The 27,959-nt window shown below is 39.6% G+C and overlaps 1 protein-coding gene across 1 annotated transcript in view; it reads right to left on the reverse strand.

Annotated features, from left to right (window-relative positions):
* Positions 1-1,878: 1,878 nt before the first annotated feature.
* The window catches only part of ST6GALNAC5 (ST6 N-acetylgalactosaminide alpha-2,6-sialyltransferase 5), a 78,780-nt gene continuing 52,699 nt past the window's right edge, over positions 1,879-27,959 (reverse strand). Inside the window, exons 3-5 of the mRNA XM_063137279.1 lie at positions 15,611-16,020; positions 9,606-9,713; positions 1,879-3,864 (exon numbers count right to left, since the gene is read on the reverse strand). Coding sequence (XP_062993349.1) covers positions 3,633-3,864; positions 9,606-9,713; positions 15,611-16,020 — 750 coding nt within the window. The 3' untranslated portion in view covers positions 1,879-3,632. The remainder of the gene's footprint in view (positions 3,865-9,605; positions 9,714-15,610; positions 16,021-27,959) is intronic.

A 27,959-nucleotide genomic window follows, 5' to 3' on the forward strand; every position in this document is an offset into this window, starting at 1 on the left:
CCCGGTCACTGGATCTCACAAGATCATGTCTCATTTTTGCTCTAAGTATGAGCTTCATGTGGGTTACTTTCCAGACTGGAACAGTAGTATTATGGGAGATGGTGTTTGATTCTTTCATCCTATGCCTTTCCCCACAAATAAATCTCTCCTTTTCACAAGCTGTTATTAGTTCCATATGGGGGAAAAGACAGGTAGACACATCTGTCCTTTCCCCTCCCTGGCACCAGTAGCAGCTTTCGGGGTGTGTATGTGTGATTTACATTCAGGAATGCTGGTTCTCCGATCCCCAAAGCAATTGGGGAATCTGCTAATTCCCGCAGGGAATTCTAACCACAAAACTCCCATATACTTCCTATTTGGTTCTTATTCAGGAAATAAATGGGTCCTGACCCATCAAGGGACCATACAGGAGTCCCCACATATAGAAAGTCCCAGAAATATTGTTCAGCTGCCAGAACTGTGCACTGGGAGTCTTCTTCAAAAAGCAGTCATGCTTTGGATACTTTGAACTGAAGGCAGAACATGAGATCTGGGCCCTTTCTTCACCGAAGGGTTATCCCAGGAAAATGGAGGAATCATCCCTGCCTGCTCCTGGGATCCCCTGTGTGTCATTGACAATCCCGGGATGATCCCTGGAAAAAAGACAGGTGTAGAAATGGCCTTAGTCCTCCCACTCCCAACTCTACCAAATAGATACTCAGTGGAATTATTGCTTTTTGAAGCAATAATGTTCAGTCAGAGCTGCTCCTGATGGATGCTAGTTTGATGCAGAACCCCAAAGTAACAAACGGAAGTGACACGGAACCAAATAAGAGGTCAATCTTGCTGTCAACTACATTTTCTATCTAGCTCACAGGGCCAGCAATTGTCTTGCAGCCATACTCATATCACAATTCCTTGTATTAAACTAATGATATAACAGCTAAGAGCTAGGCTATTAGGATATCATTGGAGCCACTGCCCTCTTTAATGAAATAATTTCCAAAGACATTAAAATTACCTGTAAATCAGTTTATCAATGTTCATCAACCTCCCATGTACACTAAGCTACATCTACATTGAGTCCATCCTTGTTTATAAGTTGTACTAGCTCTTCTGTTCTTTAAGAGTGAGCAACCGATGCTTGAAAGGAAATATGGACTAGAACTCTGCAGAAAGGTTAAAAAGCAACATATTTGTGCAACACTCTTCTTCAAAGTTACCACTGCGTTTTCCTACTTTCTTTCCAGTTCATAGTATTCCATTCAGTAGTCAGATGCAGGTGCATGCCTGATAGATGCCTGTCCTCAATATAACCAGGAGTAGGCTGTTATCTCTTACAGAAATGGTCCTATTTATTTATTACGTTTCTAATCTGCCCAATAAACAATGTTCTCTGGGTGGATTACAAACACTTTTGTTTTCCTTTCTCTGTGAAGCACCAAGACGTCAATGGTAAGCATCAGGGTCCAAAACCACAACCTTTCCTTTCCCTGATGCTGGAATACGGAATCTTAATTAGGATGCTTGTTTTTTAGGAAATTTTAACAATGTATATTATGTTTTTAATCAGTATTTTATGTATTTTATACTTGCTGTTGTTCCCTGCCTTGATCGGGATGGAGAGGCAGATAAGAAATATTATTATTACTACAGCAAAACGCTCTGATGTTCTGCTCAAACACTACAAGTCTCAACTCCTGTGTATTGTAGATTATAAACTGAACAATTAATGACAACTTAGCTCTATTTTTAGTGTCTATGGTATGAAAGGATTTTATCGTTTGAACAACTGGTGTACAGCAGTGTGAATAGGTCAAGTAATTCTTGGCAATTACTTCAAAGAAGTGATTTGGCTTCTAGCATTTGTGAGGTAAAAGGGCAAATAACACTCCAAATAAAATCCTCTTTATTCACGTCAGGTATAATCCCACAAAAACGTAATTTGCAAGTATTCATATACAGAACTATTAGTGCCATTAAATCTAATTTCCAAGAATTAGATATTTGCGGCGCATCTCAAAACCAGCACATTTTATCGTTGTGTCAGTCAGGACCAAATGTTAGAGCCATATAGTTCATTGGACTCAAGAACTGAACCATATGGTCTGCTTCCTATGCCTTAAAACATACATGGTGTTGGTTCATAGGGCATAAACTGCCTTTGGAGATCTTCTCTCAACTGCTACTTACTTACACGTGAACCCTGTATATACAACTGGACTCTACCATTCCCAAAGAAGGCTGCAGTCAAGCTGCGCCTGATTACTACTACACCTAATTCCCCCCCATGTGGGTCTATCTGGCGTATCCTTCAACCTCAGGGCCAGCCCTACTATTAGAGTGAAGTAGTCACCTCAGGTGGCAGATGTTGGGAAGTGGCCAAGGTGTTGGAGGAGATGCATGTGCACCATGTGACCTCCCCTACATTAGCCTGCTGCCTTCAGGTGTAGGGGAGGATGCTGTTTCATCATCCTTGTTGAAGACAGCTGGTCCAGTTGGCTTTTGTACATGGAATAGAAGGTAGTACAATCTTGTTTTTCATCCCAGACAGAAAGAAAATGTCTTGGGATGGACCTGCTCACCCTTGGACAATTACCCTTTTAACAGTGCAATCCTATACATGTCTAAGACCCACTGAGTTCAATGGAACTTATTCTCGTGTGTATACTGAGCAACTGCTCAGACTGCATGTGCAGAAAACACCCCAAAGCCTTGTTCCTTAGGACAACTTTCAGTCAGATGGAGCTGCCAGGACAGCTCAAGGCCAGACTGCTGCTCTATGGACAGTGAGTTACTAGGAATACCAAAACACTAAAAACAGATGAGACACGGAAAGTCCTAAACTGGTCCTCCATATTTCTCTTAATTATGTGCATGATACCACATATTATAGCTGTGGGCACCATTTTCCACTGGAGCTTCACATAAGGATGTGCTTGCTGTCAAATGGCTTGACACTGGAACACAGCCCAAGAATAAAAAATTAAAAAATAAAATACATCACTTCCAGATCAAATATTAATTACATGCTAGATAGAGTCACCCTATATTTCAAAGACAAAATGTATAAACAAGAAGCTGAGCCTTAAACCAGCAGCAATATAAATCCTCAGTTTTGGAGGGACTAGGAAAGATAAATAACCATATCATTGTGAAATAGAAAAATACTGGATTGCATTAAAAACCTTCACTAAGTAAGTAACTCTTAAATGTCACTATGAAAACCCAGTGGCAATGTGCCTTAAAAACATAATGAATTAAACATCTCTTGAATTATGCTCATTATACGATAGGCCTCTTCATCTTTTTCTTCTTTTTAACAAATCACATACACATATGCGAGTTCAATCGACCGAAGTTAAAAGTATTTGCTTAAGATTATTTGCTTAAGTATTTGCTTAAGTATTTTCTGTAAACCACCCAGAGAGCCCTGGCTATGGGAGCGGTATATAAGTTAAATAAGATACAATCAAGATACCGAACGTCCTTTTAAAGTATTCCTTTGCAATAACTTCCTGAATATTGTAGCAGTTTTCATCCGCAAACCCTGTTAACCTTTCTTTTTTAAGGTTGGCTTGCTGTGATATGATGTTCAGTCCCCTGAAGCCTGGTAGGAGGTGATTGTGATTACAGCCTTGTGAGTCTGTTCCTCAGAATACCAGTTTAATCTTGGTGTGATTTAGAGGAAGCGATTCTGGTTTCCAGTCTGGCTGAAAAAAGTGAATATTGAATGTCCGGGCCCAATTCTCAAACACACGCTTCTCTGTGATGAAACGATGGTGACTGCCCTTCCTTCCCCGTTCATGTGAAATGTACATTGTACATTCATCAGGTCCCAGAGGTTCATAATAATGATAAGGTACTGAAGGATGATTAGGATCCCTGCAGAAAGAAAGAGAAAATAGGTGGAAGGCCCAGATGTATGTACTTTACTGATTGCAAAGAGTATCATTAATAAGCTGGCAGGCTCTGAATTGTTTTTTCTTTGTTCCAGTTCAAGCTGAATTTTCAACATTCTTTTAAAAAGCAGTATTTTGAGCAGCATTTAAATTATTTTACCTGATGTAATTAAAACATTGCCACTCGAAAAGAAGGTGGTTGAGTGCACTAAAGTGCCCCACATTGCACTTGCTCACTTGAGCATGTGAAGCTTGATGCTTACATATCTGCCTTGTGTGGAGAGAGAACCTGCAGGGACATTCAGAGCAATGAATAGGTCTGCCAAATGGGACGCTGATCCCAGCCCTTTGATTCTGTGACTCAAACGCACATGAAAACCCTGCCAAGCATGGTGCATAGAATAATAGCACACCTCACTGTAAACCCCTAGCTATAGCCTGTCAATCAGCCATTGTTGCATGGCTTTTTAAAAACTGAAATGAAAGTCAATTACAATTTTTTATTATTATTTCACAGTAGTCACTTTAAATAATGTGTTTGCATTTGAATATTACAGCAACCCACTGCAATCTTGGGGGAAAACTGTACCCCCCAACCTATGCTATCCTGCAGGGTATGTATAACTTAGTATACAGCGTGTAGAAGATTCATCCCAAGTGGTACCAACTTTTGCTATGAACTCATTCAAATGTTTCTCCTCTCTGTATCCACTGTACTTTTTTGGAAGGAAAGTATCAGCCTTTAAATTCCAACAGGTTTATTTCTCTTTTAGGCCTGTAGCTTTGGTACAACTTGATCCATCTCACCAAAGACATGTCCAATATAAAAAAAACAAAGACAAGACAAGACAAAAACCAATCTGGCAGAATGAAACATGGGCAGGTGAACACTAGAGAAGGAAAACAAGTGGATCTTAGTACAATCTCTCATAACATAAGATACAGCTGCGTCTACACAAATATGAAAAGAATTCAGTTACGAAAACAGCATACGAATTACATTTTAATAGTTACAAAACTCAGTAATCATTACTTCAATTGGTTATTGTGTGACACTCAACTGTGCAATGCAGTTTCTCATTTTGTTATTGACCACTCTCAGTATTATGTGTGTCCTTAATATTACTTCTGGTTCCCATTTAGATCAATGTTTTAAATTCATTCCAATTAGCTTAGTAATATTAAAACTGAATTTCTGAATATATGAGTGTTTTAGAACTTACTGTTGGAAAATGTATGAATAATAGCATTTTACCTGTAAAAGCCATATTTTGAAGTTAAAATCGGTATAGATGCATTTAACGATAGGAAGTATGTCAAAATATGTTGTGAGATTCTGGCTTAAATTAGTTCCAGATTCCATTTTAAATAAAAATCATTCTAATCAAACACAGATTTCACTTAGACATGCATTTCTACTCCGCTCTTGAGCCAGAAAGGCTCCTGGAGTGGCTTACATATAAAAACAACAACAATAGGGCAGTCCCTGTCCTCAGATTTAAAAGAAAAAAAAGATGCAACACAAAAGGGAAAGGGTATGGAGAGGAAAAAGGGGAAACAAGGAAACTTGACCACTTGTTCTTAATGTTATAATGACCAACTATAATGCAGCTGTGATGCTGTAATGTTTGTAATTCCGATGGACATCACTGGTGGTCTTATCGCAACCAATTGGAATGGAAATAGCTGAAAGAGGGAAGGAGTCAAACATTCCTGGCCTTTACCAGGAAGTCCTTTTTTGTATTTGGGCATCTGTATGTGTGTGGCATTTCACATCCAACAGGTAGCTGTGCAGTGCTCTTGCATAACCAAATGACCGGAAGCAAGAAGTTTGCCCTCTTAACTCTGACAATGCTGATCGCTGATTTAAGAAGCTACTGATTTCTGGCATTGTCTTCCCCCACTCATCACTTTCCAACAGGTAACCTGCAAGAACATCCCACATGTCAGAACTAGGCTTTACGAGAAACACAAGAGGTGCCATTGCTTTGCATTTCTTTCTCCCCTCTATCGTGGTAATGTCTAATATAAGATGTGAAGTGACATCATTGCACTGTGCCTTTCCTTGTCCACAATGACAACAATCAGTGATGTGACACAGTAGTGGGAAAACGCAGGGGGCAATGAGGCCACATCATGTATTGTGTTACATTACATGTTCCAAGGAAAAAAACCAGAGAGGCCAGGGAGCTGAGTATTGCTTGGAATATTTGTTTCCACCGAGAATGACATGAGAGGTGGTTGAGAGGAACTGCTTTTCCCCATCTGAGTGTCGAGGAAATGCAACATCTGGATACCCTACAATAAGAGAGTAACACATGTGCATTTATTGCACTAAGGAGTGATCATCTGGATAAAAAGGAGCAACTTTCATTACCTTAACGTCTCTGCCGTTGTAATTAACACAATGGGTCCTACCAGAAGATATCTCATCTGTAATACTGATCCACCCTCACCCATCTCAAAATCTTGGAGACATTTTGTTTTACTGGGATCCTATGTCTCTTGAGCCAAATCACAACTCCAGTCCTAAACACTTTAAAATAGAGTTGGGATATACATGTAAGCATTTTAGCTCTCTAGTTTGAATAACCCAGATCAAGAATAGTGTGTTAACTCCCCAATTTACAATTAAATTTTGATGCTAGCAAATGAAATGCATGAGCAATTTATATGAGGAAGTTGAAAGTCATCCTCGTTTATTAATATTAAAACAGATGCTATTTTACTACTCTGTGATACTGGACATTAATCAGTACTTTGTCAGAGTTAACATGCTTATTAATATCACAGCTGGGAGGTATTTATAGATGGCAGTTTGTAAAATACACTAGTTTCCTGCAGTGAAACTATGAAATAGTCCATAGATCCACTGAGAGTACACACACATACAACAGGAGGGTTTAAAGTGACAGTGATAGGGGCAGGACAAAGGTGCCACTCAAGTGGCTCTTCCATTCGACCAACTGAGCGTAGAACGCTTGCAGAATTTTATGCATTACTTTTGGGAGAGAGAAATTATGCCATCTCTACTATCTTGATTACACACATGTAGAAATGATTCTCAAACACACTAGAAAAAGATTTAGGGATTCTTTTTGTCCTTGTATCTCCCAACAACAAGAGAGGCTATTAATCTGCTGCATCTACTTTTGGTTTCATCACAAAATTGAGATCCAAGCACTACATGAGGAACATTTCCTTTTCTGCTATATATCCTCTAGATGGCACTGTGGTATAAGGGAATGGCACAAATACACAAGGGGAAATTGCGTATTCGTTCACCATCAGAAATAATACCTCATTTTCCCGGCTATAAAAAAAAAAAAGTTGTGGGAAGTGTTGTTTACAAACAGAAGTGAAACTGGAGGGTCACAATGTTGTCTAAGGAGGCTGTAAACAGCCATTCGTAGAGAATGAGGACTGCCCAACAAATGTAGAAAAGCTCTTGACCTCACATACCTAAGAGGCAACACTGTACAGATGCAGCAGCCAGGTCAGCAGAGGAGCAGGTAAGCATTATTTACATCTACCTCCTGCTCCTCGTTACCTGCTGCTTTGAGAGAGTGAAGCATTGCCAGCAGGAGATACTCCACTGATCAGTTTCATATGGCTTTGTGTTAAGTTCTGAGGTGTATATCTTATCAGCCCAGCATGTGCAGTTCTCAGAAGGACAACTTCAAAAGGGGGGTCCCTTTGGGGAAGCCACTTTGGGAGGGAATGATGGTGAGGGACCTTATGTTCTTGGTGTTGGGTCTTTAATGGGACAGGGATATTGGCAGGGGGTGAGTTGCCTGCTTGGTAGGAGAGTGATTGCAGGGCTGAGTGTTGCTGCTGCAGGGACAGCTGAGCTGGTACTTGCTATACTGCATCAGCTAGTTCACTGGGGTATGAGTGGTCATTGTGCCTGGCTGGTTATGCTCCATGAGTAAAGGTGGTGATCTCTGCCTCTGTTAAAAATCTATTTTGTTTTGTTTTTAAAGCTGGGCTCGGTATGGGTTTGGGAGGAAAGAAGGGTATGATGGTGCAGATGGAACAGGCCAGTGAAAGAGTAGAGAGAGAAGACATCTTGTAGCTGTTCTTCTTCTGGTTTCCCACGTAATGGTTTCCTGATTTGCCCATTACTCTTAATGCCAGGTCAGAAACCAGGATTTAATTCTAGATGAACAAACTGACTTAACATATGAAACTAAAATGTGGTTGAATGAAGATTGGGTGTGTGTGTGTCAATTTAACCAAACTGTAACCACCAGGTTTTCAGGTGCAGCAGCAGCTATGATCTGATGGGCAGTTAGGTGGAGTTGCAATGATCTCTCATGAATCCATTCCACTATTAAGGCATCCTGTACAACAATCACCAAGATTCGAATGTGTGCACCTGGTGATGGAGCATAGAGGTAGGGTTAGGATTCTATTGGTGTAACCTCCATGCCCCAGTTGCCTTCAGTGGCAACCATGGGATTTATTCTTTCATTTGTTGATAATATGTATAAATCACAAATTCTCAAGCAGTGAACAGCAACAACAACAATCTAAATTAATATGTGGCCCTACACGTGTAGTGAGGCACACTCTTCAATTTGGTGCTTGCTGAACAGGATTAATGTGATCTGTAATTAGGGAAGTTTGAAAGACGCCAATGTCGTGGACACATAATTATTTAATAGTGTTCATTTGCTGGGACTCTAAACCTCTACAGGGAACACATTAAAATAGTCTACCTTCAGAGCTAATGGATCCAGAAGGATTCCTGAATTTTCTGGAAGATTTTCCAACAGCTAGAGCTTGCCATCGTGTTACAACCCTGACTGATTAATCCAACCAAACGTTGGGTAGAGCCCATTTTAGGGCCTGCTGAGTGTATCTGCTCGCACACACATTTACATATTCACGGAGAGAGAGGTGTACATACTCTTAGCTTGCTTCCTGAAAACTTTGGGTTGATGCAAGGTATAAATATAGATGAAATCTTTAATTTATGGTATATTTTAACATAGTTGCAATGGTTCTAATCTAAGATTTCTTAAATATAGCCTTCTAATTGAGCTACCTAAATGTTGATTATATAAATAAGATTCACCATGGCTCAGCTCACACGGATTCCTTCATGTTGATGGCAGGTATGAGGCTGAAGCCACATCTCTTCCACCCATAGAGGTTTTATAGTAGAAATTAAAAGTTGTGTACAGTAAGATATTCAGAAAGGCTCTGCATATGAAACAGCTTTTTCCAGCGCCCAGCAGAACATGGCTACTTGGTAGCTGAAGTTTCTACCAATCTAAGTGAACAGGTCTTATGCAAGAGAAGACACACACACACATGCAACATCCATTTAGAAACTGAAGTGTTACTTGCTAAGAATAATCTGTTTGAAAAATAATTTAAACCAATATTTCCCAAAGCTTCCTTGTCTCCCCTTCGCCCCCCACCAGATTAATTTCATGCCCACTACAGCATTACTTTTAGCTGATAAATATTCAGAGGCTAAAAGAAACTAACAAGATGTGGATTAATTCACTCACAGTACAAACAAAAACTTTTAATAATTTATGCAACATAATTAAATGCTGTTTGTTGTTTTCAGAACCCAATCATGGAACCTACTAATTGAGAGCTTCAGGAAAACCATAGACATGTTTTATGGATAGTGTAAATAGATTCATATATTTATCCATAACATTGAGTTTTGCATTGAGTTTTTCATAAATCCAGATTAACATTTACCTGCAGAAATCTGGTGGTACCATTCCATAGACGTCTATCCTGTCACATAGCTCTAATGCGATACTCATTGTGAACCATCCAGTGCTAAGCCAAGTGTTAGATATCTTCCTAAAAGCAAAAACAATTAAGTTCCTAGGGTGACAAATAATACTTGAAATAAGTTAATGTTAGGATGCTTCTTTAGTTATCTATTAAAATTCATAGAAAAGGTTATACACATTTGGCAGCCAACATTTATTGTACTCCCCCACCATGTAATGGGCTTAACTATGTCCTCCTGGTTGTGAACTAATGTATTTGGTAATTGCATTTTTCATTTTAATACTGCAGACGGAATTGGTATTATTTATCTGAGCCTTTTGTTGAATAATAGTCAGACTACAAGCTTTGTACTTGCATTACTCCCACCGATTAAAGAGATGAGAGTTCATATTTGTAGCTGGATAGTAGAAGAATTACTAGATGGATATGCACACATTGTCTTAGTTCACATGCCACAGCCACAATTCTTGGGTTGTTTAATCTAGGAATTGTGGGGGTCAGTGGAGCAACTCATTCCTGGGTTGTTTCGTGACATCTAAACCTGGAAACTCTGTGTTGTTTAAGGTTAAACAATCCAGAGTTAACCCAATAATTGCCCATGGTTTGTTGTTTGCCCAGACAAAGAAATTCTTGTCTCTGAAACACGTTGGGCTTAAATAAAGAAATTTCCATTTATTCCCTTTTTGCATTTCATTTAGGCTAGCACCTAGCCATCTACTTTGCAAAGCTCTAGATGGGTGTTGGTGATGGTATGAAGGAGTATTCAATCATGTAAGCCCCCATCTGCTCTCAGAAGAACTACTTGCTCAGACAGAGGTTCTGCAAATATATTCACATATAGAAAAGTACTTCTATCTGCTGTTTAGCTGTCTCCCCTGCTAAACCAGGACATGTATCCTAAGGGGAAATGCAAACACTGTAAACTTTCTCAATACTGAAGTTAAATAAATTGATTAAGGACAATCTGAACAAGACTTCTAAATGAAGAGATGGCTGTAGGCTTCAATGCCATCTTAAGAAAATTAACCGGTTTCAGATAGAATAGTATTTCTTATGGAGAACTTCTAAATTGCCTCTGATCAAGATATGTTCCTTATAGGCACTGCAACATGCAAACATTTCTCTCCATACCTCCCAGCCCCTGCTCCAAAGAAAAATAGCTACTTGAGCTATTAGTGCTGGTTACCTGTGAGTAAAGGTGATGTGTGGATTAAAGCCCCCAAACAGATGATTAGCACTATCACAGCTGATTGTGATGAAAACCTATAGAGAAAATCTGCAAAATTTACCCTACAATATGCATAGGGAACTGGTTCCGGAAACATGATGTGCCATCTTGCTTCTGTGCATGATTTGCCAGTTATCCACAAAAGAGTATATAGAACAGAGTGGGAGAAACGTATGGAAACGTACAGCATGTCTGATTAGAATGTTAACGTTATTATTCTGTTTGTTATTTATGGCCGAATTTACGATTTCACAAGTCAGAAAAGCAAACGATTGTATCCAACGGTGTCTAGCCATTGGTGGAATAGATTCCTGTTCCTCCCTGCAGCCCCTCAGCATGACCCCCACCTCCCGGATCTGCTCTGGAACAAATTCAGGGGGCACATGGGAAAAGAGGAGGAAGGAGAGGAAGGGGACCATTCAAGTGTCTTTTTAAAAAATAGGTTTCTTTCAGATGAATGCAAACAAAGTCACAGGGTTACATTATTTTGTTTTTCGTTCTAAAAGAACATCTTCTAGTTTTACATGTACCAAGTTGTAAAGAAAGAGAATGAAGGCATGCCATATGCTTATTAGAGGGTATCATATACTCTTTTATGTGATGAAGTAACACACTGTCCTGATAATTCTGTGGAGCATACTAAATTACAATTAAAGCCCTTTCTGCTTCATCACAATCTCATTTATAATCTCTATGGAAATGCTCTTCCTGCAAGTTATTTCATTTATGCTTCTTTTATCTAATTACTGTAATATTGGTTCTGAATCATATTTTCTTAATGGACCTTTATTCAATTATAAACTTATTCTCAAGCACAGTTACTCTGTAATATGAAAGTACATGGTTCTGCAGGTGGTGTCATTTGCTATCCCATTTAATTGCTGCTATTTTCTAAATGCCGCCCCCACATTTTTAAATTAAGTGTTTTTAATAGGACATAATGCATGAGGTAGTTTTTTCAATCACAATACTAAAGATTATTATAGAAAAGTGTGGGCTATTGTACCTCCACATTCTGATTTGTATAATTTATTGTTGCAATTCAGAGCTTGTTAAATTTTATCCAAAAATGAACCTATTCCACTTAGTATAGTATGTCACTTACAAAAGCTTTTCTTATCCCATTTCTCCTTAATCTCGCCTTCCTTTATTAGACAGTTAATTTTAACTTTCTTCATCCAATTACTTCAAGTATGCCACATGCCAAATCTAGAAGTCTAGATGCAATATAATTTAGTATTGCAATGTTTATATCAAAAAGCCCAGTTGGCCTACAAAATATATTATGTATCTAAAAGCTACATTCATCACAACAGATTGCTTTTTAAGAATATATGAATATACTGGATATATAAGCAGGGACAGAACAGTGTTTCAGGTTAAGACATACCTTTAAGCACACAAGTTCAGTGGGTAGAGCACCTGCTTGGCATGCAGAAGGTCTCATGTTCAATCCCCGGCATCTCCAGGTAGGGCTGGAAAAACTCCTGCCTGAAACCCTGGAGAGCCACTGCCAGTCAGTGTTGACAATACTGGGCTAGATGGACCAAGGGTCTGACTCAACATAAGGCAGCTTCCTATGTTCCTAAGGAGGGAAATGAAGGTTAGGGTGATCCTGAACCTATTCTGAAGGATGTTTTGGAGAGAATTAGATTTGAGACAGGGAAAGGTAGAATCACCAACCATGACTCATTGGCTGGTCTCAAGGTAAGTCACAATTTCTCCACCCTATCTATAAACTGGGTAATCTGCCTTGCAAAGTTATATTAAGAGATACTGAAAAGACCACGCTGACATGTCTAGTGTAATTGCTATGTGGATCTTCCCAAGTGCATGGAGAAAGTTAGAGCTAGCCATCCTCAAATCTAAAGACCTTGCGGTTTCCTGGCCTCAGGTGCTCTTCTGGGTTGTTGACTGCATCTGGCGTTAGACACTCCACATGTCCCGCTCCCCCACCCAACTCCATGATTGTATCTCTCTGATTTAAGCTGGCTATGAATGTTCAGAGTCAACTCTTATCTCCTTGACAGAACACCAGTGGCTGAACAAAATTCCCAGGCCCACTACGGAATGACCAGAAATGAAATGATCTCTTAAAAACCAAAAACACTTAGTCCCCCTCATTCCTGAGCAGCTGAGACCTCAGCGAGGCTCCTCCAGGGACTCAGCCCACTGTTGCGGTACAGGCCCTGGCAGGAACTGGCATCGTCCTCTGATGGAGCCTCTAACTCTTCCTCTCCCTTGGAGGGGGCATGACAGGCATCTGGAGACAGGACATAAAGAGCAATGGCTCTCGGACTGCTAATCTTTCCAAGAGCCATTATAGTAGTCCTTGGAAAGATTACAAGTCCCAAGGGTCACTCTGCTTCAGTCATGATGGAGAGCCAAAAGGGGGGGGGACCCTCTTTCCTCCTTGCTCGCTGCTGCAACTACTACCATTTCCACATGCATGTTTTCATGCCAATAAAGTAGGCCTGCCAGAAACTCCTGGTACTAGTACAGACACTGTACAATCATGGATGATGTAATCCCAAGTAAGATCAAGGAAAGGAAGTCCAGCATTTCATTACAGCTAACTTGGGCCTAATTCACTTCTTTTTCCCCAGGAAGCTTCTTCATAACAAAGATTCAATTAACTGTGGCCATTATGTGCCTTGCTGCCCTCAGCAAGCATTTACCCAGGCCTAACATCTGAGCCTTACATATAATGTGAAATGGCTCTTATTTGCAGCAAAACAGCACACACAGGAGTGAAAAGTCTGAACACATTCCTGTGGGCTTATTTTGCTTTGTGGTTATATCCGAAAATAGAGTACCTGCTCCTTACACCATTATGTAAGTATTTCTAAACACCCAGTACCAATACTCAGCTCTTCCAGTGGTACAGGGACAGTGCGTTTCATTAAAAAATGATAGTGTGACTGAATGGTGGACTTTGTAAATTGAAAGCCAACACCTAGCTGCCACATAATTACCATCTTGTGTGTTCACATATGGCACAAAATGGCTCTCACATAACTGTGTGTGTTGCAGTCACAGCTGTTATATCTAGAAAGGCAATGCAAGCACATCACCAAGTGTACTTTCTCATCTAAGGAAGAGAGGAGAAATGTGACTGAGAAAAGGCCTGGCTGCATCATCTGCATCATCATCATCATCACTACATTTTATACTGCTCAACAGCCGAGGCTCTCCAGGCAGTTTACAATTAAAACCATAACATACAAAAGTCAAAATTTAACACTTTAAAAAGATCATATATTGGACAATGTTGCTATAACTTAGGATCCATCATTCAGGGAGGAAAGTAATTGAAGGCCCGGATTTAAAGCAGGTGTGATCCTTTCAGATGTTTTGGCCTAAAACTCCCGACATCTCTGACCATTGGCTGTATTGGCTAGGGCTGATTGAAGTTGCAGAACAAAACATCTGGAGGGCCACGAGTTGCCCAATGCTGATTTAGAGAGTTGTATGGCTTTGTTCACCCTTAGCCTGAGTGAGAGTCTTGCTCAAGGATACCAAGACCATGGCCTGACTCAGACAATAAATCCAGCTTTCTTAACTGACATTAACTGAAAATTCCCCAGTTCTGATGTAATGGGCAACTCTGGCTTGATACAGACCAGGATCTTCACACCAAAGCCAACGTGCAATGGGAGGAGCTGAGGGAGGCGTGCTTGGCCTTGAGACTCATTTAAAGCCTAGAATGATTGTCCACCTCAGGCCTTTGTGTTCCAAGCTGAGTACAATAAAGTCCATGACTGATTGGCTGTTGTGGTACTCTGCTCAGTTTGATAAAAATCATAAGAAGATGTGTTCACTGTTAAAATAAAAGAGTTCTCCAGAGCATACAGTAACCTGGGAGGCAGGATGCATTTTTTTCACTTATCAGCAGAAACTCATAAGACTTCCACTGAGGATAATGGTGCATTGAAACAGAAAGAGCATGTATTGTTCTCTAAAGTGAGCTCTTAATTTATACATAAATGTGTTAAGTGCCATCATCACATTTTTACAATGAAAAAAAAACATATTGAGTACATAGGTAATAAAAAATAAATGCATCTTTTTTGAGCAGGGGGTCTAATTTTCAACACCATCTGTAGAAATATGCTAATCATATAGAGGGTCACTTATTAAAAAAACGATTTGAAGATCTGTTTGTAAGCCATAAATGGTCTCATAAAGGAGGTAAGTATCATAATAACTTGCCTTTTCCCAGTTGGAAGTATAAGATGAGCGATTCTGAGACACCTAATATATGAATAATGTGTATTTGTTTTACAAGAAGCTTTATTGCTGCAATGTTCCAAGAATGCTTATATTCAATAAGTAGCCATTATAATTCACAGAATGGCAGCACCGGCTCCATAAAGCAGAACCCATCAATTCTGATTTTTCAAAACCAGTAAAAATCTGCTTTGAGGTGTATTACCTAAAGTGAGATTTAAATTCTTTATCTACCTTCCTGCAGTGCTGCGCTGTGGTTCTGCTTAGTTTTAGTATTCAAAGCTGATGTGTAAATACATTATTTGATTGCATATTTGCACTTACTTTGCAAAAGCTAAGCATTATTATTTGACATATAAAATAAAATTACAAGTTAGTAGAAACCGTTAGTGGAAACTAAAGCAAGACAAGCACATTGTGTCAGGTGATCCCACTGGTAAACTAATATTCTGCTAAAGCCATGGAAATAGATCTCCAATATATTCACATGCAGTTTTCTTCTTACCTGTCTTTTCCCGTTTCCCGTTTAAAGAGATCATCAAATTGAAGCATCTTGTGCCGGGATATCATGTATATTTTTAACTGAGGTAGTATCTGATTCATCAGCTGCAGATTATTATAAATTAATCCTTTTCCATCTCTCCTCATGTAGATGCTGGGTCCCCAGAAGATAAACACAGTCCCTTGGCTCATATTTAACAGTTCATTGCGATTTCGCAAAATTCTCTGGATACTTGAGTGAGCGATAACTCGCAAGCTTGTCTTGTTTCCAACATCTTTTCCAAATCCCCGGGTGGGCGCATCGTTCATTCGTATTACACACTCTGTCTGGTCAATCTTGTTGCCTTGTTGGCTTCGCAAAAGGTGGCCAGAGCTTGTTACGAGGGCACAGCTCGCACAGCGCATTTTCAAAGGCTGCAAAAAATATACGTCTCAGTACAATATATGTTCAAATCCTATGAGAATTATAGAAAACATAAAGAAACTTCATAAAAAGCATTAACTGAATGCAAAGGGTAGCCTTCCAGTACCATTATGAACCCATCCTTGAAAGAATCAATATGGCTTGTCAGATCACACCCAGTCTGGTAAGCACAACGGAAGTCATGGGGCTGGATCTTGAGTTGTGGTTAACAGAATTCTGCTTATGCTGGAGGAATGGGGTAGGGAAGGAGGGAAGGGATTTTTGCAATTCCTCCTTCCGCCTGCAATTTCCTGTGTCACTTCTTACATTGCTCTGGAGGGTCTATGCGGCAGGGTCTTGCTATTTACTGTGTAATCTGTACAGCACCATGTACATTGATGGTGCTATATAAATAAATAAATAAATATAATAATAATAATAATAATAATAATAATAATAAGGTGCAGGGGCTGCACTGGGGAAAAGGAATTTCAAAGAAGATCGAGTGCTTTAGTACCCAACAATTTTTGGAATTAAACCTTTAACAGCACACTAATCACCTGTTCGTTCACTGGGAGGTATGGAGGCAGAGAGGAAAGTTTACTTTGACTTAGACCAAGTGTCCAAGACACAACATGTCTCCAAATAGCATAAGACCACCTGCTCAATATTTTCCAGGAGTCTTTTCCCCCAGCATCAGGCAGAAATATGATCCTAAAGTCAACAAAACAGTTCCACCTGGTTGTATCTCCATGAGGTAGATACAAACCTCAGGTATTTTGTTGAGATATTGGATCTTAACTGCTCATTCAAGAGCAAGCCACCCCCAAATACTTTGCCTTACAACAGGGATAGCTCACAAGATTATATTGTTGACGGGAAAATTATTTTCACCCAGCTAATGGGAGAATTGCAGTTAAGTTCAGAGGGAACAACCAAGTCTGAGTGGGGTAACAGATGACATCATTGTCCCTGCTAATCAAAATGTGCTGGTGCTTCAACCCTCTGAGCTGTGGCTCCACTATATCACTGCTCCCACCATCAAGGCCTTCTTGGAACTAGTTATTACAAAACATTTTGCATCCATTTGGGAACCATTCTTTTATATTCATGCACAGTGAAATGTTATTCCTAAATGTGATATCTATGCAACTTACTTAAGGGCAATTCCATAGGATAATATTCAGGGCTCATATTCACAACAAGTTACATGATAGTCTTGCCTGATTAACTGTTTTTGTGTGTGCAAATGATCCCAAAAGTCCACATGAGTGCAAAACATCACAACAAAGCTAGTCCTTAATCCCCTGCCTATAGAACCATTCATTATTGTGATAGTTTATTTATTATTTATTTATTTAGAATATTTATATACCGCTCCCCATTGAAAAATTTTGGAGCGGTATACAAGGTAAAATGAAAATAAAAACAGAATAAAACAGTTAAAACAAAATTTAAAAAGAAGCAAAAATCAGAAAACCAAGGCTGCATGTTAAAGAAAGGCTTCTTGGAATAAAGATGTTTTCAGGAGGCGCCGAAAGGAGTACAAGGTCGGAGCCTGCCTGACCTCCAGAGGCAGGGAATTCCACAGGAGGGGCACCACCACGCTGAAGGCTCTTCCCCTGGTGGATTCCAATCATCAGAACATAACAAGGTTTTTCTAAAATAACATTTGGTACCAGGGCTTGAAGAATCTGTCTCTGGTATATTGCTATCTCCTGTCTTAAAGAATATATTTTGCCCAATTTCACTTTCTTTTATCTCATGGCCAATCACAGGGTACTTTTACTTGTTAACCGGATGAGAAGACAATAATCAATTACCATAAATTACACCGTAAAAATCAAGATCTAAACTTAGGCCCCGACTAACCTTAAAGTTAAACCTTAGGACCTTTTCAAGAAAAGTTGGGGAAGGCATCTGTTATGGATGGCTTAGACATAGGTAGATTTGAGTCAAAAGGAGGGCAGCTTTCACAAAAACTTTCAACAGAGACAAAAATCCCCATCTTTCAGGGAATAGTACATTGCCCTCACTCTGAATTATCTTTGCCCCCAGTGATGCTGTCACATAGACAATATAATGATGCACCTTCATCATATTCACTATATTGGCTATAACTATTTCTATTAAAAGACGACTATCCTTTAAAAAAAAACAGTGCTGAATTTGCAACAGAACAAAGATCACCAGGGAAACTGTTATTATGTATCATTTTTAATACAATTGTTAGGTATTTTGACAACTTTATGGCAGCCCTCACCAACCTTGTATCCTCCAGAATGTGTTACACATTTGTTGTTCACTATAGTTCTGGAGGGGAACAATTTTTGACCTTTAGGTGATCATTTAGATGGGTAATTTTATAAATTTGTATGTTTTTAATTAAGCTGTTATTTGATATTGTATTTTCTTCTTCGTAAATCATTTTGGGACTTCTTTGTGTTGTGCGAAGCAATTCATAAACGTAGCAAAACTACAACTCCTATCATCCCCAGCCAGGTGTGTGTACATGACAGAGAAAAAGGCAAATTCTTGAAACTTAGGCCCTGTTCAGACAACACACTAAACCAGGATGGTTAAACGTTTTGAGCTAAACAATATGGTTTAGTGTAACATGTGAACCATTCTTAACCAGGCAACATAACCATGGTTTAAACATGCTCACTAACCAACATGTCTTAGCGTGTTGTCTGAACAGGCCCTCAGACTTTCTCTCTCTCTCTCTCTCTCTCTCTCTCTCTCTCTCTCTCTCTCTCTCTCTCACACACACACACACACACACACACACAAAGAGTAACATTTGTTACATTCCTAGGTAATAGATATTGAGTTAGCTCGATATTTGACCCACCATGAAAAGGGCTCCTTTTGCTGGTGAAATGAACCAGAATCTAGTAAAGTATCCCCACTGGAGGTAGGGCGCAGGGTGACAATTTTCACTAATTTATCTTTCCCCTTGTAGCCCCAAGCACCACCTCAAATACTGTTCTAGAAGGCCCCACAACTCCTGAGAACAAAATTTCATGGGCCTAGGAACAAAATTTCAGGCTGAAGAAGGGAGGGAACACTGGTGTAAATCACCTCCCCTTCTGCCTAGGGATCATCTAATTTATGGAGTTTTGCTCCATACATCTCTGGCCCAACCCAAATGAGAAGGTTGGTGATCCGCTGGGTATCTTTTCTGCTTATAAGTGCATCTGGAAACTGGTACATAAAAATGGAATATATATTTTCACATATTTCCTTCCAATGTTAAGTGAGTTCCCAAAGCTCTGAAGTATCAGTTAATATTATCTCCCACCAGTGTTGGTTACAGCAACAGAGACAGAAGAAATGTCAAAAACATATAAAGAATTTTGAGTTATTAAGTTCAAATGCCTTAAGAGTAAGTGGTGCCAATAAAATAGTAATAACTTGTCAACTGAGATGTTATATTTTACTGCAGGACATGAGAATATGTAGCAAGTATTTAATCCTTTAGGGAGGAACAGCCCTTGTCCTATAGTTATTGCTGCCACCGTGTTTCTAAAATTGTTCTAGTTTTAGCTCCACTTCATTTTTTATTGTACCATTTCACTTATTTGAGTAAGCTGGATCATGGACTATCGTAGAATTCTTCTACCAAATTGGAAGCATTTAGAAAAGTCTATCAATATTAGGGATAGGCAACTTGTATGGCCCCTCAGTTCCACATGAGGAGTTGTTAGGAGGGCAACCCAGGGCCACATACACTCATACAACTGCTGGGATGTGGTGATATTAAAGCCCCCACAAATATCCATATATACAATCATAGCCTTTCCTCCCCATTTGCTCTCAGACAAACACACTCCACTTACTCTTACTCTCTTTCCCCGCCCTACCTCACCACCCAGTCCAGTGGAGTGTGTGTATCAAGATCTTCAGCCTCTCCTCCCTGCTAGGAGATGACAAGTAGCTGTTCTAGCCAACCGACTCCATGGTTTTTCTCTGAATATTAATATTGAAAGGGAAACCATTGCATTTGGCGGCCTAGAGCAGCCATCTCTCCTTTCTTTGAGAAACCATGAAGTGAAGCCAACTACAGTGGCAAAAAGTCTGAAAAAAAGATACAGCGGGAGAGGTGTGGACAGGAAAGTTTTTCTATTGAAATCAGTAGTACTTGCAGCACAACCCCTCAGGGGTCTTCCCTATGGCCCATGAGTGCCCTAGCTGTGGCAGCTAGGGCACCCATGGGCCACAGGGAAGGCTCTTGAGGGCCACATCTGTCTCATTGGTCACATGTTGTCCACACCTGACCTAAATTATGGAACATTAAAAATCCATTATCCATAGGCCCAAAATTCCAGAGTTCTTTAGTTTTCTGTACAATTCCCAGGTTAAGAACTTTTAAGACTGTGAGGCCTATACACTTACATGGGAGGAAGCATCACTGAACTGGAACTTATTGTGCTGCAAGTACTACTATTTTTGTGAACCGCCCAGAGAGCTCCGGCTATTGGGCGGTATAGAAATGTAATAAATAATTAAATAAATAAATAAATACTAATTTCAAGGGGGGATGTAAACACATACTTAAAGCTCTTCCATTTAAATCAAAGGGATTAAACATTTAACTTTTGGATGAACCACACCTTCAAAATAAAAAGTCACTTAAAAAGAAAAAAAAGAAAAGAAAACTCTTCAAATCCAACTGAGATAAACTTCCACCCAGAAAAAGGAGTTTTACATTTTACCGTTGAGCTTTACTTTGTAGCTTTGCTGGAAAATATTTTGGATTATAAATCGGTTTGTTTAACACATAGCATTAATAATTCCCTTTTTCGAGCATTCTGATGAGCAGTGCACTGGTTGAAAAGAAGGGCCACAACCAGCTCACTTAAAGCCCACTTGAAAGTTAGCTGCCCAATCCTATATGTGTCGACTCAGGGGTAAGCCCCACTGAGTTCAATGGGGCTTACTCCAAAGTAATGCACGTAGGATTGTAAACTAAAAGTATCTATCTATGCCCTCCTGGATTGTGGTCCAGATCTTTTACTGGACACACACACACACACACACACACACACACACACACCTTTAATTTCTTGGCAGCTTTGTGAACGGAAATGGTATTATTGTTTTACATGAAGTGGCTCAAGGCACTGTAGAGGGAAATCTGAAAAATATAGTTTTCTCATTTTAGGAGAAAGAATGCCTTCCACGGCCATTAAGGTCCACAAATAGTTTGAGGAAAAATATTCCCAGCCTCTCTGCATCTGTCTAGTTTGCAATCCAAGCAAGCATACCTTCCCACTAACTTGTCATATTTTGATTAGTAATTATTGGGTGGCGCCATTAAGGGCAGCATCTATCTGATCTCTAAGGGAGTGGCCCAGCATGGCTAATTTTATTATACAACCCTTCAATTACCTGATCAGGGAGACCTGCCTGCAGTTGTGTTTTTTTAACATGCACATTCATGGATCAATTGCAATTCCTAGGGCCACAATTGCTTTTGTTTAGATGCTCGAACCACATAGAAAGCTATTGCGTTTTCACCATTAAAGGCTCGCTCCTACAAGGTACTGAGTATATTCCGTGTATGACAGATGGCTCTTAATACCTTATGAAATTAGCTCCCATGATTTCCTGTGGCAGTGAATTATCTATGTGTCATTAGACACACAGCTAGCGTGTCTCCATATATTGATCTCATGCGTTCCTTACACTCCTTAAGAGAAAAAGAGCTGAAGTCAGCATGGTGACATATCATTCCATTTAGCATGAGAGACATATATGTATGAAACTATTTATAAAACCAGTATTCCGTGGTGTAAATTAGCAACGATGGCTGGTTTTGCTTTATGGAGCAGAAGGCAAGACTAACAGCACCTTCAAAAGGCCTCTAATGCAGACCGTAATGCCTGGGCAGGTTCATATTAAGACAGGTGGTCCCTGAGATAAACAGGTCTTAAGCCATTTGGCCACTAAAGATAAAACCAACACCTTCAATTGCTCCCTGAAAGCAATTGGCAACCAGTCTTTCAGGATAGGTGTAATATGATCCAGATACCGTGTACCAGTTAGCAGACTAGCTGCTGCATTTTGCACCAATTGAAGCTTCTGGTCGCTCTTCAGGGGAGTGCCATGCAACTGTCTAAATGTGATGTAAATAAGGCATGGGTGACTGCTGCCGGGTCAGACCAAATCAGGAAGGGTTGCAGCTGGCACACCAAGCATAATGTACAAACCCACCCATTCCATCACCACCACTTAAAGAACCAGGGTCAGTGTAGGCTCACGGACCACTCCCAAGCCACAGATCTAATCAGGGGAATGCAACCCCTTCCAGTAAAGGTTGAATCCCTGGTTTTCTACTGACTCACAACACTTCCTGTGAAAATAGTATAGCTTTAATCAACAATCTACATGCACAAATGCACCTTGTCTTGGTTTAACTGTAGCTTGTTCACCCTCATCCATCCCTTTATCAAACTCAGGCAACATTCAAGGGTTTCAACTGCTTCCTTGGTGTTACGTGACAAAGAGCAACAGAGTTGGATGTCATCAACATACTGGTGGCACCTGACTCTAAATGAAAGTTTGTGCAACCTAAAACAAAACTTAAGTCTTACAATGAAGTAAATAATTCACATGCTGGCAGAGTAGCCTTATAGAGTGGATGCTCTTACAGATCTAGGTCTATTTTCATTTATTTATTTGATTTATTTAAACTGCTTATATACCACTCAATATCATAAGATGCCTAAGTGGTTTACATAAGAAACAAATAAGCATTCCTATATTCCTGAGGGGACTATCACTGTGGCATGGAATATGCACACTTTGCGAACTGCAATTCCTAATGAAGTATTTACATACTTTTGCCTTTATACACTAACATGTCACTTTGATGAATTAGCTACCAGAAGGTAGAAAGGTAAACTAGCTGCTTTATCATGATGCTTGGAAAGGCAAGATAAAGTGCTCCTGAGATTAAGGAAAATGTAACTGGCACCAGTGTTGATATGAGTTAGAATAAGCACATAGCAATATATTTTAGTCCAAAATAACCCCCCATTATTCTTTGCCTAGTCAGCAGCAATATCTGTTTTCACTGTATCTGTGTGGGGACTCTGAAGAGTTCTCAGAAACTGAAATTATGATATAAAATGTAGCTGTTGATTGAGGAGGGTCACAGAGACCCTATGTGGCCAATTCTGAAACATTTCCATTGGCTTTCAGTTGGTTTACATGCCCAATTTAAAAATTCAGTTGGTTTACATACCCAATTTTTACATGCCCATGATAGAAGGTGGGGCTTTGCAGTGTGGTCCCACTCCTCATTGTATGTTTATTTAAGATGTCAAGGATGCATGAATAGTCAGAATGTGATCACATTCTAGCTCCTCCTCCTCCAGTATCATGTTCTGAATAGAATGTGATCAGAGTTCCAAATCATGTGTGCAGACAACAGGATTCCCCATACAGATGTTTCAAAGTGTGGATGGTGGAGGCGCTGGCATGTTGCCAACAGGCACAGCGCCGCCTTCCCTCTCCACAGAATTTCTCAATTTACACGGAGGGGAATGCTTGTAAAACGTTCATATCCCAAGGGACAAGGACAAGCTGTGAACATGCAAACTGTGCAGTTAGGCAGAGCTGAAGAAAAAACGCACTTTCTCGGCAGAAAAATAGTAGACGATCAAGCTGCTCCCCCCTCCTCCACCAAATCCCCCTAAAGTAGCAGGAGCATGGTAGCTGTGGGCCACAGGGCAGTAGTGTAAGCCTACACATATGTGCCAGTGATAAGCTGGATGGGGAATCTGGGAGGAAGGCTGTGTGGATGTTAGGGAAAGTGAGTGGAAAGCAGCAGGCATAAGGATGAATTGCTTGAGCAAAGTAACACTGATGCCTTGAATCCAGCTCATATTTTAAACGTTCACCACTGGTTCTGCATAACTTCAGTCACACAAAATCCCTGTCTCTTGCTTATTGGGCATCTTCAGAGTAACTCCCTCTGTGTCAGTTTGGTCTTACCATATTATGCTGCTGATTTCATTTACTTGCTCTTCGAATAAATCACACAATTTTAACAGAGAACACTTAGTTCAAAGTTCAAAATGCATCAGCTTGGAAGGGCAAAGTGGCTCTACAGAACTCTAACAATGCAATCCTATACATGTCTACTCAGAAGTAAGCCCCACTGACTTCAGTTTAAATTAGATTATTCCTAGCTCTGATTATTGACACATACCTTAGTTCTCTCTACCTGTCAATGAAAGCAAGAGTGTTTTGTGAATGAGTCATTATCTGCATTTTCTGAATTGACAATCTCTGCTGTCTTATGGTCTGGAAACTTTTAAGAAGAGGAATGGTTTTCAGACACACTGAAGCACGGTGCGTGAAATTCAGCAGAAACATGTTCTGCTGCGAAGTTGATCACTCACAGAAGCAACAGGGTTTTCCTTTATGCCAAAACTGAAATATCAGAATAACTGTCCAATGTCCTTCAAGTAAAACATTCAGAAAAGAATTTACCTCCTTCAAGGAGTTAATACTACTCACTGCCCAAGGTTACATTTTAAATATATCTAGATTGGAATCAACACGCAGCCAGGACTCATATATGGCAGATATACTTGATATTATATTATCTTAGGATTTGGGGGAGAATTTTGAATTTGTTCATGGTGCAGAAGGACATCCAGCTCTGCGAAATTTTCACCCCTAGGATCTACAAGGCAGAGTAACTCCTACTCCTCTGCATTCGATAATGAATGAATGAAATTGGTGAAAACCCAAAGCAATCTTTATCCCATGGAGACACATTTTCTATGACAGATCCCACCTCTTCCCCTATGCCACGTATGGAATATATTCCATATGAGATTTTAGCTGAAGGTAACGTTGATCACGCTGAAGAAATTTATCTTCATAGTGCCTGGTGAATGCATGAATTGGAGCTCATATAGATGCTCTAGAGATTTGTTCTGGATGGTCCCTCTACCAGCAGGATGCTGAAGTTGCCAGTTTCTTTACTGATTGAGCCGAAATCATCTCCTAGTACTGTATGGTCAGATGAAAAAAGGGCCAAATTATTTTATCTAGCTAGTTGTTCGTTTGCCAAATTTGTATCCAACCTTTCCACAAAATAGCTCACACTAACAGCAGTAACAAAGTAAAAAATATAGAAAGTCAGGTAAAACACATCTATAAAACCATTATTATTATTTTTTTAAAAAAATCAACTTTATCATATTTACAAAGGCCACATAAGTGGTCAACTTATGGGCCAATAGTCTGTCTGAATAAAAACATCTTTGCCTGCCAGCAGAAACTCATCAGAGATGAAACTTGATAAGGTCCTTGAAGATTCTCCCTAACAAGGTGGCCCACAACGATACCATGGCCAATGGTATTGATACAATATTGGTGGAACCAATAAGGACGCACTTCCCCTGTCCAGTTCCCATCATATTGTCCACCAAGGAAACCAAAATGACTTTTCAATCCTAGTCTGACAGTCTAACCGTTACACTGTTACTGGCACTTCTGAGGGATGTTCACTTAGCGTTCACTCTTAGGTCTTTTCAGCACTAGATAAACACTTTTTATTTTTCCCCAGCCAATTTAACTTTCACCAATATCAGCTTTGCAAATAGATCTGCTGTTTTATTCTAGGGAAGTTTTTTTAAAATTATTTTACAGTTTGATTAGTTTTTATTTTTGTTACTCGCCCAGGAAAATTCTTATTGAAAGGCAGAATATAGCTCTATGAAGTAAATAAATAAATAAATAAAAAATCCTATATTTACCCCTCTCCTTTGAGAAAACTGATAATTGATGGCATTTCCCTCTAATAAAGAGGAATGCTATTTTAATAAGCAACTACTTTTTTGCAAACTGTACTCACGTGGCTTACTACAATCTTTACATAATGATAATTTGTTTATTTAAAACTTACCAAATCTTCTTGTAACTATCAAGTTCCTTGTTCCCACAGTCCACAAAAGAAGGCCAACCAGGATGTTCAGCCACTAGCTAGAGACATTGTTAAATGGCTTAACAAATGTTTCCATTGCATATTCTATGACAAAAAGCTTTCTATGATCAGAATTCTGCATCCATCCATCATGCCTCTGCTTTTGGGGAACTGGATACAGAGGCTCTTAAGATTATGCCACAAATAACTATTATTACCTAATTCATAACTGAAGGTCACATTTGCCATCAATAGCAGATGTCAAGAAAATGGAAGAGGTTAGGAGGCGTTGCTTTTCCTTATAGTGCTAATCCTTATAAATAAATACAACATGTTTTAAAAGCTCCAGCAGGCATGTTTTTAAAAGATAAAATGTGTAACTAAGTTCTCACTACTCCTTTGTGTTTTTCAGGCTGAGAATTAAGAATATGCAAACGGTGAAATAAACGTTGTTTCTTCTTTGCTACTAAATGTTAATTAACATGATTACACCATTGGACACTGATTTCATTATCTAATAATAAATGTGTTGATCAGCTTCTGACTCGCCCCAGGAGTGATCACAGTCCATGCATGGGGTTGATTTTTCACTTTCTATGAATGCCTTCAAGCTTTAGTCACAGGCTCGTTATTACAACTTCTGAAGGTACTTTTTATAATCCAACCAGTTTGAACTGTCTTACTACAAATATTTACCAGTTACACTACATGACCCTTATCTCAAGGTGATAAAAATGGCATGCTTCATAAAGCTTTCCATGCAATAATTTCTTTTTAAAAAAGTATTGTTAAGCAATGAAAAGCCATTTGCTTAGGGAAAGTGTTTTCCGCCACATTAACTCCTTTCAGGGGTTTGCCTGCTAGTTAAAGCTTCCATTAGAATAATTAAAATGCAGCTCCTCTCTAAAAATACATGTGAAAGTCTGGTTCCTGAGAAAGAACCCTGGTTTCAAAGAGTTAGAAGAATGTCATCAGAAAGAAGAGGGAAAACAGCTGCTGGCCATATATCATGAAGATCAGAGTAGAAACAATGAGCATGATGCAGCTGTTGGTTCTTGATACAATAGCACAGCATCACTGCATTCAAAGACACATCTGGCCACATCAGCAGGGTTCAGATAAGCATCATAATGTGGATGTGTATCACATTAGCAATGTGTTCCAGTCCTTCTCACTGAAAATAGATTTAAATAAAGGAAGAAAGGCTTGGTTTAAGTGTTACGATAAATATCCTAGTAAAAAGGAGCACTTCAAGGCAATATGCTTTGGATTGCGGAGAATCTTTTGATATATGTTTTATGGCAGGGATCTATTTTGTTTTTTTATTTTAATCTCAAGTCCCACCAATTGGAGCCAGGTGCAAACTAAGGGCTAGAGAGGAGGCAAATATACACCTAGAATCAAAGGGATAGATATACCTCTGAGCACTCAGATCAAGTATTTGGCTCATGCCTAGTATTTATTTTCAGTAACAGAACTGAGCTCACAATCATTTATTAAGGCCAAAAATCCACACCTGGTTTCCTCCCCAAATTCTTCATTTAAGCAACCTAATTTGGTGATGGGGGGGGGGGGGGCTTATTGCTAAGCAATTGGAAGTCAGAAGCCCTTATGAAATATACATCTGGGGAGGTGGAACTTCTTCAGTTATTGTAAACCCCAACTAAGGCTCAAGCTGATGTCTTCTAATTCTATGAGCCTATGATATTATTATGGGTAAAAGCAGACATGAGTTTAAATCATATCTAGCAGCTGCATCTCCCCCCCCCCCCATTTTTACTGTAGGGTAGTACAGTAGTACACGACCTAGGCGGTTTGAAAAGGCTGAGGCCTTGCATTATTTTCAAATGGGAGCGACACCCTCTATCACTTAACTGTGAGAATTGTAAAGTCAGCCCAATTAAATCTCCAGGGAGCATACAGCAGCCCACATTGGCCACTGATGAAGACTTCATGTAGAAATGCATTTGGCCTTTTTATTCTACGTTGTTTCTGCTTGAT

Source organism: Elgaria multicarinata, chromosome 1, assembly GCF_023053635.1.
Source record: "Elgaria multicarinata webbii isolate HBS135686 ecotype San Diego chromosome 1, rElgMul1.1.pri, whole genome shotgun sequence".
Taxonomy (NCBI): domain Eukaryota; kingdom Metazoa; phylum Chordata; class Lepidosauria; order Squamata; family Anguidae; genus Elgaria; species Elgaria multicarinata.